This window comes from Gossypium hirsutum, chromosome A11 (assembly GCF_007990345.1).
Source record: "Gossypium hirsutum isolate 1008001.06 chromosome A11, Gossypium_hirsutum_v2.1, whole genome shotgun sequence".
In the NCBI taxonomy this organism is placed as follows: domain Eukaryota; kingdom Viridiplantae; phylum Streptophyta; class Magnoliopsida; order Malvales; family Malvaceae; genus Gossypium; species Gossypium hirsutum.
Genome location: NC_053434.1, coordinates 22,616,816 through 22,634,254, shown reverse-complemented (window position 1 = coordinate 22,634,254; position 17,439 = coordinate 22,616,816). Strand labels below are relative to the sequence as shown.

General features: G+C 34.1%; 1 protein-coding gene across 1 annotated transcript; it reads right to left on the bottom strand.

Moving 5' to 3' along the window:
• Positions 1 to 9,852: 9,852 nt before the first annotated feature.
• Positions 9,853 to 15,171, bottom strand: LOC107912751 (alpha/beta hydrolase domain-containing protein 17B). Its single transcript, XM_016841058.2, has 5 exons — positions 14,432 to 15,171; positions 11,901 to 11,937; positions 11,189 to 11,425; positions 11,054 to 11,101; positions 9,853 to 10,335 (listed from the first exon to the last, which is right to left on the bottom strand). Exons 1-5 carry the CDS (start codon positions 14,734 to 14,736, stop codon positions 9,934 to 9,936), a joined length of 1,029 nt encoding a protein of 342 aa, XP_016696547.1. The 5' UTR covers positions 14,737 to 15,171; the 3' UTR covers positions 9,853 to 9,933.
• Positions 15,172 to 17,439: the final 2,268 nt, after the last annotated feature.

Below are 17,439 nucleotides of genomic sequence, written 5' to 3'. Positions count from 1 at the left end.
ATTAGTCAGATCATGTTGAATGCATCATAGGCTCACAATAACCACCTTTCTTGTTATTTCTTCTTCTTCTTCAACTATTACTCCATTAAGATTCAAGTTCATAAATTGATCAAGATGCTTGTAAATCCATATAGAAAATATACTTCACTAGTTTCAGACACTCCAACATCAATATTTTTCCTTCCTCCCACAATTTCAAAGACCATCATTCCATAGCTATAGATGTCGGGTTTATAGGAAACTTCGTCAAAGTTTCGACAAACCAATTTTGGAGCAATATATCCAATTGCTCCTCTAACACAAGCCATGGAAATAATACTCTCTTTTGTTTCGCATAATTTAGATAAACTGAAATTGGAGATCTTGGGATAGAAGTTCCCATCTAAAATGATATTGTGAGGTTTTATGTTGAAGTGCAAGATCCTTGTGTTGCAACCTTGATGCAAAAATTTGAGCCCTTTAGCAATGTCGAGTGCAATGTCGTACAAAGCTTTCCACTCCAACCGACGATTTTGATGGTGCAATCTTTTATCATAAATGAACCTATCCAATGATTCATGGAGCATGAATTCATAAATCGAGTCTCTGTTAGATTTCTTAAAGCAAAATCCAAATAGACTCATGATATTAACATGAGATGTTCTACTAATGCTAGCCATAGAATCCTTTATATTTCCTTTTGATTCACTTAACACTACCATATTTTCATTGGCCTAATTTATTATTAAATTTATTTTTAATTTTCTTGATTTCTCTATAAGAGTATCGCATTGGGGCAAAAGAATCAAACTTTTTGACGAATGCCTCAATCCTACTATCTTATTTCTTCTTTCCTTGACACATGATTTGATAATGATTTTCCTTTGAACTACAAGACAACGAAGCATATGACAATATTTATAGCAACTGCCAATCATCCTCATGAAGTATTAATTGGGTTAACCAAATAAATAATGGAATAATATTTGATGCACCATCAGTGTATAAATCTTATGCACCATTTGTAACACCCCAAACCCGGCCTAGAAGTTTAGGTTATAGGAAAAATTTACACAATCAGTCGATCTTAATTTCATTTTCGAAAACCATTCATATCCTTACGCACAAAAAAACTTTTAATCGTTAAAAGTCCTTCCGATAAAGTTACCGTTAAGTATGGTAAATAACCAGAATAAATGTATGAATGAAAATCTAAAGTCATAACTGTACCACAGTCTTATAAAACCTTACAGTTCAACATTTAACCGAATAATAAAGTCGTAATAGAAAACAAAATCTGACATTCCATTGCACTGAAACTATCTGAGACCCCCACCTACTGAGTCAGCATCCAAATTCTAAAATATACCTGAGAAGGGGATACGGAAGAGGGGGTGAGCTACTCGAGCTTTGTGTGAGATTAAAACCATCTAACTACAGAATCAGATACAAAAGCCAGAAAACAATTCAAAAGCAGAACATATTTACAACACTATACAAATCCAGAGGGTAGGCTCAAAATAGAAGTTCCGATAGTTATTACAATTCGAGCCACAACAACTCACAAACAGTCACAAGCACTATCAGTTAGACAAAACATTCAGAGTTCACGAAGTGCACATAGACATAGGTACTTTTCAGTCAATTAGTATAGTCAGACCAATGTGTATGAATGCTGTTCAGTTATAAAACCCACCCATCCAGCCAACACACTACTCCGTCCCCCATCACTCTACATGAAAGTTGTTTGAGCTCATCTAACCAATCACACCACATAAGACCTCATAAATCCCATCCATCCCTGAACTCCAATAATGTCCATGACCTTTTGGGTATTGGGACTGCCCACGACCCTCTGGGTACTAGGGGCTATCAGCAAGTCGTACAGTGCCATGCGATAAACCGCGGTACAAGCATATAGAATGAACTGCCAGATCAGATAGTGATGATACGCAGTGAAGCTGATGTATAAGCAGTAGAGTACTATACGATAAACCACTATACCGGTAAACTGCAGTTAAACTTCCAGATCAAATAACTACACGCCCCGTCAGTCGGGTTCAGAAACAAACATATTACGCAACCAATCATGCATCTCACCTAAACCGAAGTCGAAACAGAGTCATAATTACCCTTACTAAAACTTATCTAATGGTTGAAACACACGGAGTCACAAGTACGCTTAAATTGACTTAGAATCAAAATATCGTGAGATAGGGCCACACGCATGTGTACTTCGACCGTATGGAGCAGCTCAGGCCGTGTGAGGGTCCAAACACCTGTGTGAATGGTAGCACACGGCCGTGTGACAGAGGAACACGCCCGTGTGAATAGGCCGTGTAACTCACTGCTCAATTTCGCTAAATTCAAGTACAGAGCAAACATAGCAGTGTGAGGGTCTCACACGCCTGTGCCCCCAAGGGACACGGCCGTATGGAAATTGACAAAATCCCCAAATCGGCTACACGGTCATGTGGCACCCAATTTAGCCTGAAAACTCTAACGCCCAATTTCACACGGCCGTGTGAGTCGACACACGCCCATGTGGCCGCCGGAATGGTCACTAAACCACTCTTAAACAGCCCTGAAAATGTCACTTTAACCACCAAATACGTCCCCAACCTTAACAGCATCAAAAATATATCAGAAAACAGAGTATCGCACTCCTTTTCAGCCATCAAAACTCCAAAGCCAAGGACTTAAAGCACTCTCTCAAAAAGCCGAAATAATTACTTGTAAAACAAAAGAAAAGTAGTCAAGGTTCAAATCCCACACCTGTTTCGATAACAGAGGAAATGATAGATAAGCAGAAATCCCCTATGTCAAAAACCAAAACTGAACTTTGAGTAATTTTATAAAAAGCGAAAAGAAAAGCAAAAAGAGCAGAGAAGTAGCAGAACGTGGAAACAGGAAAAACAAAAAGTAAAAATAAACTTATATCCTAAGCACATAATTTAATAATTTTAAAAGATTATAATTATTAAACTAAATAAAAAACAAAACAAAATAAAAAAAATGCTATAAAAAATGCGCACTCCAAGGCTCAAACCCAAAACCCAAAGGTACACTAACACTCACTTAACCACCAAACTAATAGGCCCATTCTACTACTAAATTACACGACTAAACACATATGTACAGCCTCCTCACTGTCCCTATGCTCAAATCCTAAAATTTTTAGCCCAAAATTTGGGGCGTCACACCATCGATGAATAATAATATGATACTTCATCATTAAAAACAACAAAAAAATAGTGGAGAACTTATAAATAAATACAAATAACTTTATTTAAATATAATTAAATAATCATAACAATTATAAACAAATATTAATAACTCTTGGATTTAAAGGCTTAGGTCTAGAATCTCGAGTTTTAGGTTTTAGCATTTATTTTTAGTTAATTATTAATTATGTTTAAATAAATTTATTAGTATTTATTTATAAGTCCCCACTATTTTTTTTATTTTATTGTCATGTTATTATTTACTGATGGTACATGAGACTTATACATCTACAGTGCATCATATATTTTCCCTTAATAATTTATATATTGCAATTTTTATTTTTTTTTGCAAAAAGTTTTACTTATTACAAGGATTTATTATTAAGCTAATCATAATAAAAAGGGATAGTATATGCCTGAGGTTAGGGGTGGTAGGAAATGATTGTATAGGCATTCTTTGGGACGTTTTAACTCTAAGCAAGTGCAACTCCCAAGTGTCACGGGGCTAAACCTTTTGTCTCGTAATCTGTGCGGCCTTAGGCGATTCGCATGTCCAAACTCGCCTAAGTCAGCCTTTGCTCGAATGAGGATTCCTTAAGAACTCTTCTAAGGCACCAAATTGAAAAGTGAAAGCGATTTATGCCAAAAGAAACAACCATAAGAAGAACAGAAAGAGTGCTCGCAAAATGTTTGAGTAAATGCTCTCAGAATTCTATTACTTTTAAGAATTCTCAAATACAATGGATGGAGTTCTTAAGGAATCCTCATTTGAGTAAAGGCTGACTTAGGCGAGTTTGGATGAGTGAATCGCCTAAGGCTGCACGGATTGCGAGACGAAAGGTTTAGCCCCTTGACAAGTGGTATCGGAACTATTGGTTCGAAGGCACTGTTGGGATGTCGAAAGAAGTTGTTGGTCAAAAAGAGCCAATGGAGACCCAAAGAAGGTCCAGAAAAGCAAGTCGATCAAGGGACTTGTTGTCAGCTTTGGAAGATTGAGTCGTCACTCTCGAGGAATCCATGGGGGATATCAAGAAGAGGATTGATGATGTCGATGATAGGCTTAATGATTGGTTGCAGACTTTGCAGGAGCAGCTCGGGAATATGTGTGGGATACTATCAATTATTCAGAGAATAAGCTGGCCAAAAGGGATGATGCTCTTGAGGCTATGGTGGCAGCTTTGAAGGAGGAGATTAATGAGCTTAAGGGAGAGCTCGAGATGATCAATGAGCTTAAGGGAGAGCTTAAGGTTTTCAAGGCTGCCATAGGTAATGGGATGTTGGCTTCGAAGCCAAAGCAACAAGCAATGGATGTGCCCAAACCGAAAGCGTTTAAAGGGGAAAGGTCCGCAAGTGAGGTTGACAATTTTTTTTGGGCCATGGAGCAATAATTCTATGTGATAGGCATCGAGGATGATGCCACAAAGGTAAACACTGTTGCTATGTATTTTACTGATGTTGCTTTGTTATGGTGGCGACGTAGGTCTACTGATGTGAGACGTGGTGGGACCGAGTTTGGGACTTAGGATGAGTTCTATAAAGAGTTTAAATCACAGTTTGATCCCACGTATGCTGAGAATGAAGCTCGAGCAAAGTTGCGGCGGCGTACGCAACGAGGCACGATTAGGGAGTATGTACGGGAATTCAGTGAAGTCATGCTTCAGATTTCTGATTTGAGCCAGAAGGAAGCATTTTTCTGCTTTACGGATGGGTTGAAACCATGGGTGAAGCAAGAATTGCAACGTCGGGGAGTTCAGGAACTGACCAATGCCATGATGGTGGCGGAGTCCTTAGTGAAACTTGTTCCGAGGAGAGACAGGTTCAAATCTTCCAGGCCCAATAGGAGGGGCAATAGTGGGTGCCATGAGGAAGATGAATAAGGAAATAGTTATTATGGCAGCGGTAGTGGCAGCGACAGTGGTAATGAGAAACCACGAAAGGGGAAGTGGAGACCCAATAGCCTGAAAGAGAAGAGAGGAAAGTTGAGATGCTACTTTTGTAAGGGACCGCACATGAAGAGGGACTGCCCAAAGGGATCTTCATTTTTGGCTATCAAGAAGAGTGATGAGCCGGAAGAAGCAAAGCCTATTGAGAAAAAGACATTGACAGTCAATTCGATGATTCTATTCCCGAAGAAAGGGGAATGGTAGGGAAGGGTTGATGTTCATAGACATCAACATTGCAGGTCAAAAGGGGAGTGCTCTTATTGATATGAGAGCATCGGTCTTGTTCACATCGGAGAAGGCTGACTTAGACCGCACGGATTGCAAGACGAAAGGTCTAGCTCCGTGACACAAGTGGCCAGTAGCATAGGAATGTTAGATACTCGATGATGCTGACACCACAGGCTCCACTAAATGTGTAACACCTCACACTCAATTTGATTGTTGAATTTAAGATAATGAAATATCACATTCGTTACTAAAGTAACTACAATTCTATTTTAATATTTAATAGATGAGTCATACAAGTAATCTAATTTTGATAGTTAATAAAACACATTATTTATTCAGATCCGTAATAAATGAGATATTAAAACGTAAGATTTGCAAAATACAGGGCAATGTCGTGACAAAAAAAGGATTCATGTTGCAACACTAAGGGCAGAACCATGATGTCGTAACTTAAATTGAAGTCGCAACTTTGAAGTCAAAAAATTGATGTTGCAACTTTAGTAAGGGTACGTCGCAATTTTGAAGATAAGAAAATTTCAATATGAAAATCTCAAAAAAAAAAAAATCAGGAATGCGAGAATGCGACCTTAAAAAGAATTTCACTAAATTTTAATTCATTCATCTCAACCTTGAAGAAAGTTGCCCACTTCATAACTACTTGCTTCACCCATTTCTTTTACTAATGATGTCTCAATGTAAATCATAGTATTATTCATAATATAATTTCGACTTACATAATTCTTTTGTATATGTACATATAAATATATATATAAACATATCTATGACACATATATATTATTAATATATACTAGAAATATAAGAGAAGAAATGTAAGAATATGAGTAAAGGTAAAATAATATATGTAAATTTCAATTGGCGTGCACAGGGTAAGCATTTATCACCAACGCCCATTCACCTTTTTTTCTTGACAAATTTCCTTAAATAAGCCCATTGACATGAAATCCGTAGGGTGACTAAAAATTTGCTCTCTCTAATTAGTCATATATTAAAAATCACTACCTTTGATTTCCATACTTGTGTTCTGAGTGCGTAATATATATATCAAAAATCAAATTTCCAGAAAATTGTTTCATACTTATGAATACTAGATTTAGCTTCGACTTGGATTTGTACCCTGTAATTGTTGAATAAGTTATAATCGATTGGTATCCCTCCCACACACTTGATGGAATATAGATTTGACATTTAATTTTTTTTCTTAATTAATAATATATATAGTGAATATTCAGTACATTAATAGTATATTTTTTTATTTCGTAAATAGTATTAAAAAATTGATATATATATTTTTTTAAAATTATATATCTTTTAATAATTTATTATTCTTCTATAGGACACTTATTAACCTTTAATCCTACTTGTAAATTTCACTAATATTTTCCCGAATTTTTTACCATGTATATTTGTACTTGTTTTGCAAAGAGTTTTACCTATTTCAAGTCTTTCTCTGAGTATTGACATAGCAAAACTTCTCTAAATTAGATTTTGGCTTTTGAGATTTTTTTGGGGGGTTCAGTTTAAAATTATTTGATTGATTTTCAATTACCAAATAATTATTTCATTGATTTTTCATCCCCAAACAATTAGAATTGTTTTTATGATTTTTTCTCTTCTCCTTCTCAATGTGTATAAACTGAGGTTTAGGATTTTTGTTTGCTCAATTTAAAATTATTTTAACAATCTTTTTGCATTAAAATTTAACAATATAGATTTAACGACTATTGTACTGAGAGAAAAAATAATTCAGCAGATTTAACAATTATTGTAATAAAAGGATATTGTTAACAACAAGATGATTGTTGATTTCAATTTTTTACTTTCCTGAGTGTTTAAATCTCTAAAAGAATATATCTCTAAAGTTAATTCTTTAACTTTGATCTTCACTAGCATTATTGACAAATTTAGATCTCTCTAGTAATAGATCATTACAAATAATTGTTTAGTGATTGAAAATTAATGAAATAATTCCAAATCAAGAAAAAAACACAAAAAAAAAACCCAATTTAGAGAAATTTAACTATGTTGATACAATGGAAAGAAGCTTAGAAAATAAAAATTATAATTAAATAAACTTATCAATATTTATTTATAAATCCTCAAATATTTTATTAGTTTACTTATTGTGAGGTGATTTGATGTAGTTCAATAATGGTGCATAAGACTTTTAGACTTATTAAATATTAACCCATAAAAATAATAGAGAAACTTGTTTAGTTGGTAAAAGGGGTAGTACACACATAACTGAGATATTATTGTTTCCGGTACCAACGCGATGGCATTGGTTGGGATCTTCCGACCAACTCTCAAATCCAAATGGGCAGTAGCAGAATGTTTGCTGTTCCATGAAACCGCAGGCTCCACCGGAAACAATGCAGTTCCCACATGCATTTGAATCCTCCTTCCATTGCACCACGAATCCTGTTTCCAGGGCTCCTTTCAAATCAAAGGCGTGATTGGTATGTCTTTCCAAGGAAGTTTTAAGAATGGGAACATTGACAATTGCTGAACATCACCCTGGATTTGATATTATTTGCTATTACTTGCAAGGGAAGTGTCCAAGACTGGATGAGATGGAAAATGGGCAGTCATAAAACAGAGTAACAGTGGCAAAGTTGAGTAAACACCTTAAAATCTAGGATCCAATCTTGACCTGGAGATGGACAAAAACCACTAATAATGAACTCCTCACTCGGACTTTTTAGAATTAGACGATCATATCTGATGTCCAGCACTTGTCTTTTTCTTTGATTAGTTGTTACAATATTAAAATATGATTGCTTTGAGCTTACATTATCTATTATTTATTCGTAAACAAGTATAATCTATCATTGTTATGTCACTTTAAATGAAATGATCATTTTGGAAGTAAGAATTCTAGTTTGTGGTTGATCAAGTTGATTATGATATTTGTTTTAATGTTCTTATTAATCATCTCTCTTGTTATACCTTCAAACAAATATAATCTATCATTCCTAAATATTGTTTTATTGTTTTTTTTTTAAAGAATGAATAGGCTATTTGGGCGGATCAAGTCAAGCTTGGACTTTGAAATTTTATGAAATCAAGCTTGGGCTTGACCTAGTTCATAAACACTTCTACTTGATAGTGACTTGTTCGAGAAAAACCTACGAAGTGTCCCTTTAGGAAATCAACTTACCCCTTAATGGGTTAATATTGTCCCCTATGAGAGGAGGGTTGCCTTTTGACTCTACCAAGAGGTCGAATGCTTGAAGAGGAGATGATTTTATATAGTGTAAGCACTTCATCGGATGCTTGAGAAAGCAAACTATGTGTGTTATGCGTAATTACCTATCAAGGAACATATTTGTGTTTAGTGAGATCTAAACATATGCTATATAGCATATAAGAAAGTATTGGGTAAAAATACAACCACTTGGGCTAGGTAGATTATACTTTTGAAACTGCTTTCGATGAAATTGACCTCCCCTCAACAAAAAAAAAAGCGCCTTATCAAACGTCTAACTAGGCACTATCACTCTATGAATCCACCGTCTTTTGAAGAACTTGAGCTCTAAGAAAAATCGAGAAACAAAACCTACCCCAAGGATAATATCAACCCGTTTCAAACCTTTTTCGGGAAGTTATCCTCAACAATTGACTGTTTTATTTTATTTTACCAAGGCTTCTTTGGATTCCATCTTATCCTTTTGAGTATATATTTTTATATTCTCACCAAGGTTGTTTGAATCGAATCAGATCAATTGGTTTGACTAGAAATTGAGAATCAATCTAAAGGGGAACATTAGATCAGTTGATTTGTGAATCAATACAAACCAATTGAATCGATTTTTTATTTTTTAAACAATTTTTTAATCAAACCGTACAAATTAATCAAACCAATCAAATCAATAACCTAACCGATTCAACCATTAGTCCAATTCTAAAAACTTTTAATTCTAAGCACAAACATTGAACATAGCAACGCGACTGCACCTAAAAGATATCACTAACTATTTAAGCTCTAGTAAAACTGATAACCATCGGTACCGAATTAACTAGACAAAATCGATTAACTCGATTTAATGTCCAAATTATGAAAAGAAAGCTGGAGAATTTTAAGCTACGCCACGGCACATTCTTGGACTGTTTTGACTTTTGAGCAGTGATAGGGGCATTGTTTAATCCATCATACTAGATTATGTTTAAGAAAAAAGAAGATAATAAAAAATACACACAACGATCATCATGTTGGTGTTTAAAATTTCAACACAGTAATGTTCTGCCAATACGAAAAAGAAACACCCGAATACATAGCCCAAAACCAGTATATTTTCATTTAGATTCGGACTGTTTGATTTCACAGATATGGATTTATAATGAAAGATTTTTTTAAAACTTGAATTCCACTTTGTTGATCTGAAAGATACATACAGAAAAATTATAACATTTTATGAGAATCATCACACTCATTCTCAAAACATTACGAAAGCTCAAGATTAAAAAAGGAAAGTAAATTACCTCAAACAGGATACATCTGCATGCTTTTTTTATTTTTAACATGTTCTTTGTGTAAGTAATCACCAAACTAAGCCCTTTTTTCGTCTAAACCTATCAACACGGTCTGTGCTCATTCGAGACTTCTCAGGCTTATTTGACTTCTTAGACTTCTCCAGTCGACTATCTAAGCTGTTTCTAGAAACTTCTGGAAGGTCAGCATCCAGTTTAAAAGTATCCGAAGTTCCACCATCAGGTGGTTTTGTCTGATTGTCAGAGTTCACCGCTATTTTTTCAGAACCATTTGTGGCTGCTTTTGATTTATGTAGAGACAGTACAAATTTCTTCAAATGTCTAATGAATTCTGGGTAGAGCTCCAGATTGCAATGTCCTCCTCCGTTTACCCATAAAGGATCGTACTTATTCTTGCAAAGCTCCCAAAGCTGTTTACCATGGGAACAATCAACCACTTCATCAGCTGTCCCCTGCCAACAGAAAATGAATTAAAAATAAAAAAAGGAAACTAGTACAAGCTTTCCTTGGATGTCACGACCTGTATGCTGGTCCATGACATGTAGATGACCTAACTTGTCAAAGGCTCAAAGCTAACCATGATCTCTACTCACCCTAAATTGATAATGTAAAGGAAAAACGAGAACTATATCGAACAGCTCTAGTGCTGGGTTCAAAGACCCAAAAAGGCTCAAATTTATCTGTTTCTCTCCAGTCACACACACATTCACTCTGTTTCTTAATGGTCTTAAATTCTTGAAACCTAAATGTATGGCACAATACGAAGTGCTAAAAGATAAATTAATTCATTGCAAACTCTAAAATGAAATTGGTACTAGCAGAAAATGCTGTTAAGTTCATTAATTTAACATCAGAATCTCAATAATCTATTTATAGCCAGAACAATATAACAATCTAGAGTGATTAAGCTAAAGCACTTGAACGTGTATGAATATTCATTTACAGCAAGTATTTTGATTGATAAATGACCCGGGATGTTTTTGTCAAGATTGAATTTTCTTGAAACCAAATAGGTTCTTTGTGTAAAAAATGCCAAACACTGCTGAAATACTTAATTACCAGATCCATATAACAAATATTAACGTGTCAGATAAACAGAGGCTAGAGAAAGAGAAGGGAGATAATGGTGATGAAACAAGATGAAGAGGAAACAATGGAAGTGATACTTACATGAATTACCAAAACCTGACAGTTCACTGCTCCAATTTTGTCAATATTCTGAAAATTAGAATGGGAAAAAATCGGTAATGAAGGTCAACAAGACAAAACAAGAAAATATAAAAACAGTGAAAAATGCAGACTTACCTTATAAATGTCAAACCAGTATGTCCTTTTGACAGGGTACAATACTCTCATGCCAGACAAAATTGGGCTATGAAGAACAACGCCTCTCAAGTTCGGCAAACGAGAAGCAAGATCAACTGTAGGTCCACTACCAACTGACTGACCATACAATATTAACTGTTCATCTTTAACTCCATACTCTTCCTTAAGGCACTTATAAGCTGCATCTATGTCTGCATATGTATTACACTCTGTTGGCTGTTTCAAATAAAAAAAGGTGACTATTAGAATACAAGTTTTTAGGAAGCAGTAAGATGTTCGTTCATTATGTACAATAAATCAGAATGACATGACTGCTCAAATCTTGATACACATTGAACATAGCCAATTAATGAGAGAGCCCGACAGTACTAGCAAGAATTTAACTAGTGTGTAAGATATCAAAATTAAGGATTAAAAATAGAAGCCTGAAAACATTTCTATCAACCAATACATTTAGATATTATATAATAAAGAAAAACTGCCCAACAGGCTTATTACACTCAGAGCAAAACTATTGCAATAAAATGAACACTGTTCTATTAGCGGAAAAGGAGGAAAGGATTGGCCGAAAGATAACTGTGTAATTATTTAAAATGCCCATTATGATAGTTGAATTGCTACAGCTAATATGAATAAAGGCAACTTTTGCTCCTGAAATTGGCAACTAGAGAAGAGAAGCAAAGAGACCTACCTTTCCAGTTGATTGTCCATAGCCAGAATAATCATACCTAGAAAAGAATGAGTGACATTAGGAACAGAAACAAATGAATATATATATATGATAAATGGCTAGACTAAAATAGACCTATCAAGCACAAAGATGATAAAACATTTTCTTTTCAGGAACTCTAATTATCTGTACAATCATGTCATGTCTAAAAACAATCCCAAGAATAATTTATAGGATAAGATATCTAAAAGTTCCTTTTTGCATTATAATTCACAAAACTTTGGAATGCGCTATACATCTAAGGATTGAAGACTCCCTTGATCAGTTTCTTCTACAAAAGTCTCCACAGGAGAATAATGTGCTCAGTTATTTAAGTTCAATAGATAATGCAAAGTCAGTGCCTGCTTTGAAAGCAAACTTTTCTAGTTTTCTCTTGGAAAAATTTTATCTACAAGGAAGCATTAAGCTTGCTTTTTAATTTTTAAAACCTTCCTGGCTGTTTACATAGTTATGGAGAGCACCTACAACAAACATCAGAAGTTTGACAACAGACAGAAGACAATCATTTCCAAGCTGCCAACCTTGTTATTTATAAGAACAAGAGAACGCATATCAGCGTAAGTCACAAAGAAATTTGAGAGAGTTAATAGTTACCATAAGGCAACATTCAAAGATCCAACTTGACAGTACAGCAATTACAGCCCTAAAACACTAAACTACCGCTGAAAAACTTCTTATAAATCATTTTCTAGAAGTAGAAACAGGGCCTAAAAGAACTTCCTTACAGAAGTGGTTGATTATTAAGTCAGTAAGAAAAGCTAGCAAATATTATTATTTGCATTGTTCATACATTTGCATAACATAATCTAACATAACTGAAATAACATAATTAATAATTATCAGTCATCACTTTGGAGGTTAGGTGATAATAATTTAGTTGCTACAACTTTGCAGTCCGCCCAAACAGCATGGAGTTGTACTCTGACCAATCAACTACACAAACAAGAAATTTGACCTTAAAAAGGAGAATGTTTCCTTCTCTTTTCTTTCGCTTGATCCCAATTTTGCACCCTGACCAATCAACTGTACAGACAGTATGGCTTGAGCTAGTTGCATGGGATCCTAAATTTGACCTTAAAAAGATAATGTTTCCTTCTCTTTTAGCACTTTATCCCAGTTATATGTCATCAATAAATTCTGTAGTATATCTTTAAGTCGTAATAAGAACTTACATGTGACCACCTAATTACACAAACAAACCTACCTCCATTTACATTTTTGTCCACTGGCATGACAAACACTATGCTCATCATACTCATACTGCAGTCCGAGTTACTAAATATCTAGCTTTTCCAAATGAACATAGATAAGCAACAATGAGAAGATCCCATCAACTTCAAGGATTGATGGTAAATATAGAATAAAAGTTCTGGATGTGGTAATGGCAGAGAAGGAAGGAACAGAAGCAGAATAATTCAGAAACATGGGAATTTATAGGAAAATAATGCAGCAACATAATAGAACCTAATAATCAAAGGAAGTCAAGATTGCATTGTTCCACAGTCTACAATAGGACACAATAAATTTAAGCATCCCTAATAGTATTCAGAAGCATAAAATAAAAGCTAGAATATTCAAAACTTGAGAAATGTCTCTTCAGTTAGTCATAATGCCTCAATAGTAACATAGGGCTATTATGAAGGTGTGACCTATATTCTATAGAAACAGAACATCCAGTTAAAGGACTACACACTTCTCGAACATTCTAATCATGTGCCTACAGTTTTTCTTTTTTTCTTTAACAACATTGCCTGCATGTCACTGTCCTTAGGTCTTCGGCATTAACATCGAAGCACTATTTGCAAAAATGTATAACCAATAACATAAAGCTTCTCAATAACAAGCAAGTAACCGTAACTAATATGACCCTGCCATAAACCATCTTCTTCAACATTGCCTTCAGTCCACGATCAGTAAACAGAAAAAATATATATATATCCCAAAGTATTTAAATCACGTTTAAACAGTATCCATGCTCAATAATATTGCAAAAGTCCGCACATTGAAGAAACAATAGAAGGAAAGGAGAACAAATAACCGGTCACTCCTAAGAAACTTTAACTCAACAACATCGCCTTCACCAGTAACTCTTTGACCAAGTCTCTCTTTCTCCTATATTTTTTTTATTCTCTCTCTCTAGACTGCACAAATGAAGCCAATTAAAGTAAAACCATTAGCTCAATCTTACAACATACCATAATCAGCATAACTTTCACTTACTGATAACCAGAATCTCTGTTCTTCCCCTAACTAGCTTCAACCTCAATAATACAGCTGAACATGAGGCAAGCAAGTTCCACTTCACCAGAATTTTCCAACACTTACAGAACCCTAAATCCCCCAAAATCACAAGCAAATCAGACCAAACCCCAACGAACTACTTTACTAAGCTAAAAGAACTCTAATACAATTAAAACAGTAAAAGCCTAGGAAGCCAACTTAAAATATCATGTTCTATATGTTGCAAAAATTATGAAAGAAAATAAAAATACCCCATAAGATTAACCCGCAAGCGATTACACAACTCGACGAAAAGCTCAAACATTTGTCCTAAATCAGCGGCATTTCCATGAGAATACAAGAGAGTAGCGGAAGCCTTGGGGTGTTTTATATGGACGGCGACGATGTCGTTCCCGCGGCGCGTGCGTAGCTTCAAGACGTTGACACCGTCCCTCCTCGGTACCTCTGGTATGTAAAGCTGACCAGCGCATAACTCGTCCTCTAGCACTCTGTATGACGGCGGATTTGGCGGGAAGAACGCAAATTTCGCGGCAATCGAAGACGTTACTCCTCCCATCTTCTTCTTACCACCAAACGTTGTTCATCCTTCATTAAAATTACCAAAATAAGTCACCCTCCTCAGAAACCTCAAATCTTAATCACCAACTTCCAATCTCCTTCAGATCTTTTTCATTTCATTTAAGATAGAAGGAAAATGAAAGAGAAGGAAAATGAAAACGAAAAAAGGTGGCGCGTGGAATGGTAATGGAGGCGCGTTGAGACGGGAGCTGCCGTAACGAAGCGAAGTTTCTTTAAATGTTTTGAGAGCTGGGAAATGTCAGCTAAATGGGATTTTATCCATTAAAAGGGAGGTAGGAAAAAGCAAGAAGGCGCGTGGACGTGAGCGTGAGCGTGGGTATAGGAAGGGTCGCCTGACGGCGACTTTGACAAATGATACGCACATGGCATGTATGTATGTATCTCTTTGGATCTTTAGTCACTTCACTAGAATGATGGCCGCTTTGCATGGATCACTTTTATTTTAATAAATTCAAATAAATAATTAAAATTAAATATTGATGTTCTCTTCTGCTGTGTTTGAGAATATGTTTTTCATAATTTAGACTAAATAAAATATATATCTGAAATTCGATTTGAAAAATATTTATGACTATTATATTTATAATTTACATTTTTCTTGAATTTTAAATATTTCCTATAGATAAAGACCTAATTTAACTAAATTTAACTACATTGTTATGAGTTCTACTTACCAAACGGTTGAAGATTAAAAATATAAACTAACTTTCAACGAATAATTGGTTTGTTTGAAGTAATAAAACTCTATTTTGACTTATAAAACAATGTTAAAAAGATTTTGGTTCTCGTATACGACTTAGGATAGGTTTAGATAGATAGTATGTTTACTTACAATTAATATAAAAAATAGTAATGACGATAAAATTAAATACAATAATATTACTATAACGTAAGATAAAAAATAAACTAAACATATTACATTACACTCCACCACCTATCCAAACTTATCATTAAACCCTACTCTACTCTAAATTTAATGGCCTAATAGTTTCACCAAACACAGGGAGGTTTTAAACTTAAACCGGAGATTTCAGTCAAAAACATGGTCCGAAAAGGTCGGACTTATTGGGCCAGGCGTCATAGGTCTAGTTTCCATGTTTCAACCCAAAAACAACTTGCTTTTCTTCTTTATATCATTTTTATTATTCATGTTGGAGATTCCCTTTATTATCATATCCAAAGTCTTCTCATCAAATGTAATGTACCCCACACTAGTTGCCCAATTCCATTTGCGACTTTTTAACACTTGACCGTACCAAAATGCATAAAGAAGATGAAGACATCAGCCATTGCTTCAACCCTTTCTTTTCTACCTAATTTCAATTCTGTTGGTCTCACTTATGATTGAAGTATATGTATTTTTTTATCATCTTTAACACTCACTTTTTTATGTATTTAAATTGTAATTTAATACTACTGGTAACAATAAATAATTCTCTTATAAATGAATAATTATAAATGAATAATTATAAAATATATTTTATTTCATAAACAAAGATTAAACCTTTAAATTCATTATGAAAGAATAATTTAAGTTGATTATAGACACAATAAATATGAAGTGTAATTACTTCCAGCATTATTGTTTTTTGGATAGTAAAATTCCAAGAAATTTGATAATGAATATTCGCAGCGAAGAGAGTCAAAACCTGGCCACATTATTGCATTATTTAAGATTGCTATTTAAAACAGTGGTACTTACTGCTTAGTGCTATTTAAGGAACCAAACCCTTTTACCATGTTTATCTCGATTTTATATCAATAACGAATATTGACAGTGGAGACAGTCCAATTATATTTCTTTTTATAGTCTCGTGTTTCACACTTCCATTTAATATTCATATTTTACACTAGTATCAAATACATATATATCTAAATATAATCTTTAAAAGTTCTCCAAATACAGTAAAATATTTAGAAAATTTTTAATAGACATATTTGCCTCTCACACTTTAACCCAAATATAAGTAACATAAGATGGTGGTCAGTGAAATCTTGGGGTTAGTTTGTAATGGCAGAATTTTGATATTGTCATGTTTTAAAATTTGTCAATTTTATATGTTTGATTAAAAGTTTAATTAGCATTGTTGTTTAAGTTTTAATAGAGCTTCCTTTTAGTGTTAGACACATATCCAAGATACTGTTCAAGAATTTTCAAAAAATGAAAATAAATTTATAAATTTTGAACATATCTATATTAAATACTTACCTATCTCGATACACAAAGGTGAATCCAGGGGACTGACAAGGGACCCTGATCTCCCCTAAAATAAAAAAAATTATTATTTTGGCACTTTAGAAAATTTTAAAAATTTAAATTAGTAAATATAAAATTACACTTTGCCCCTCTAAAATTATGAAAATTTAATTTAATCTTTTAAAAATTATAAAGATATAGACTATTAAAAATTAAATTTTCATTTCGGCCCTCCCTAAAAAAAATTTCTAGCTTCACTCTTGTCAATACAGACACTCAAGCCCATATAATGTAGGTTAGACGAATAGCTTCTTGTTTTTAAATGTTGCATTTATTAGTAATCTTTAATATTCTTTTTGTTTTTCTTTTCCATTCAATAAATTTTTTCGTTATCATTCTCGCCGTATTATTTTTTTATGCATGAGAATTCATTTTCATAAAAACAAATCTCATGCAAGAGGTAAAATATAGATACTCATTTTT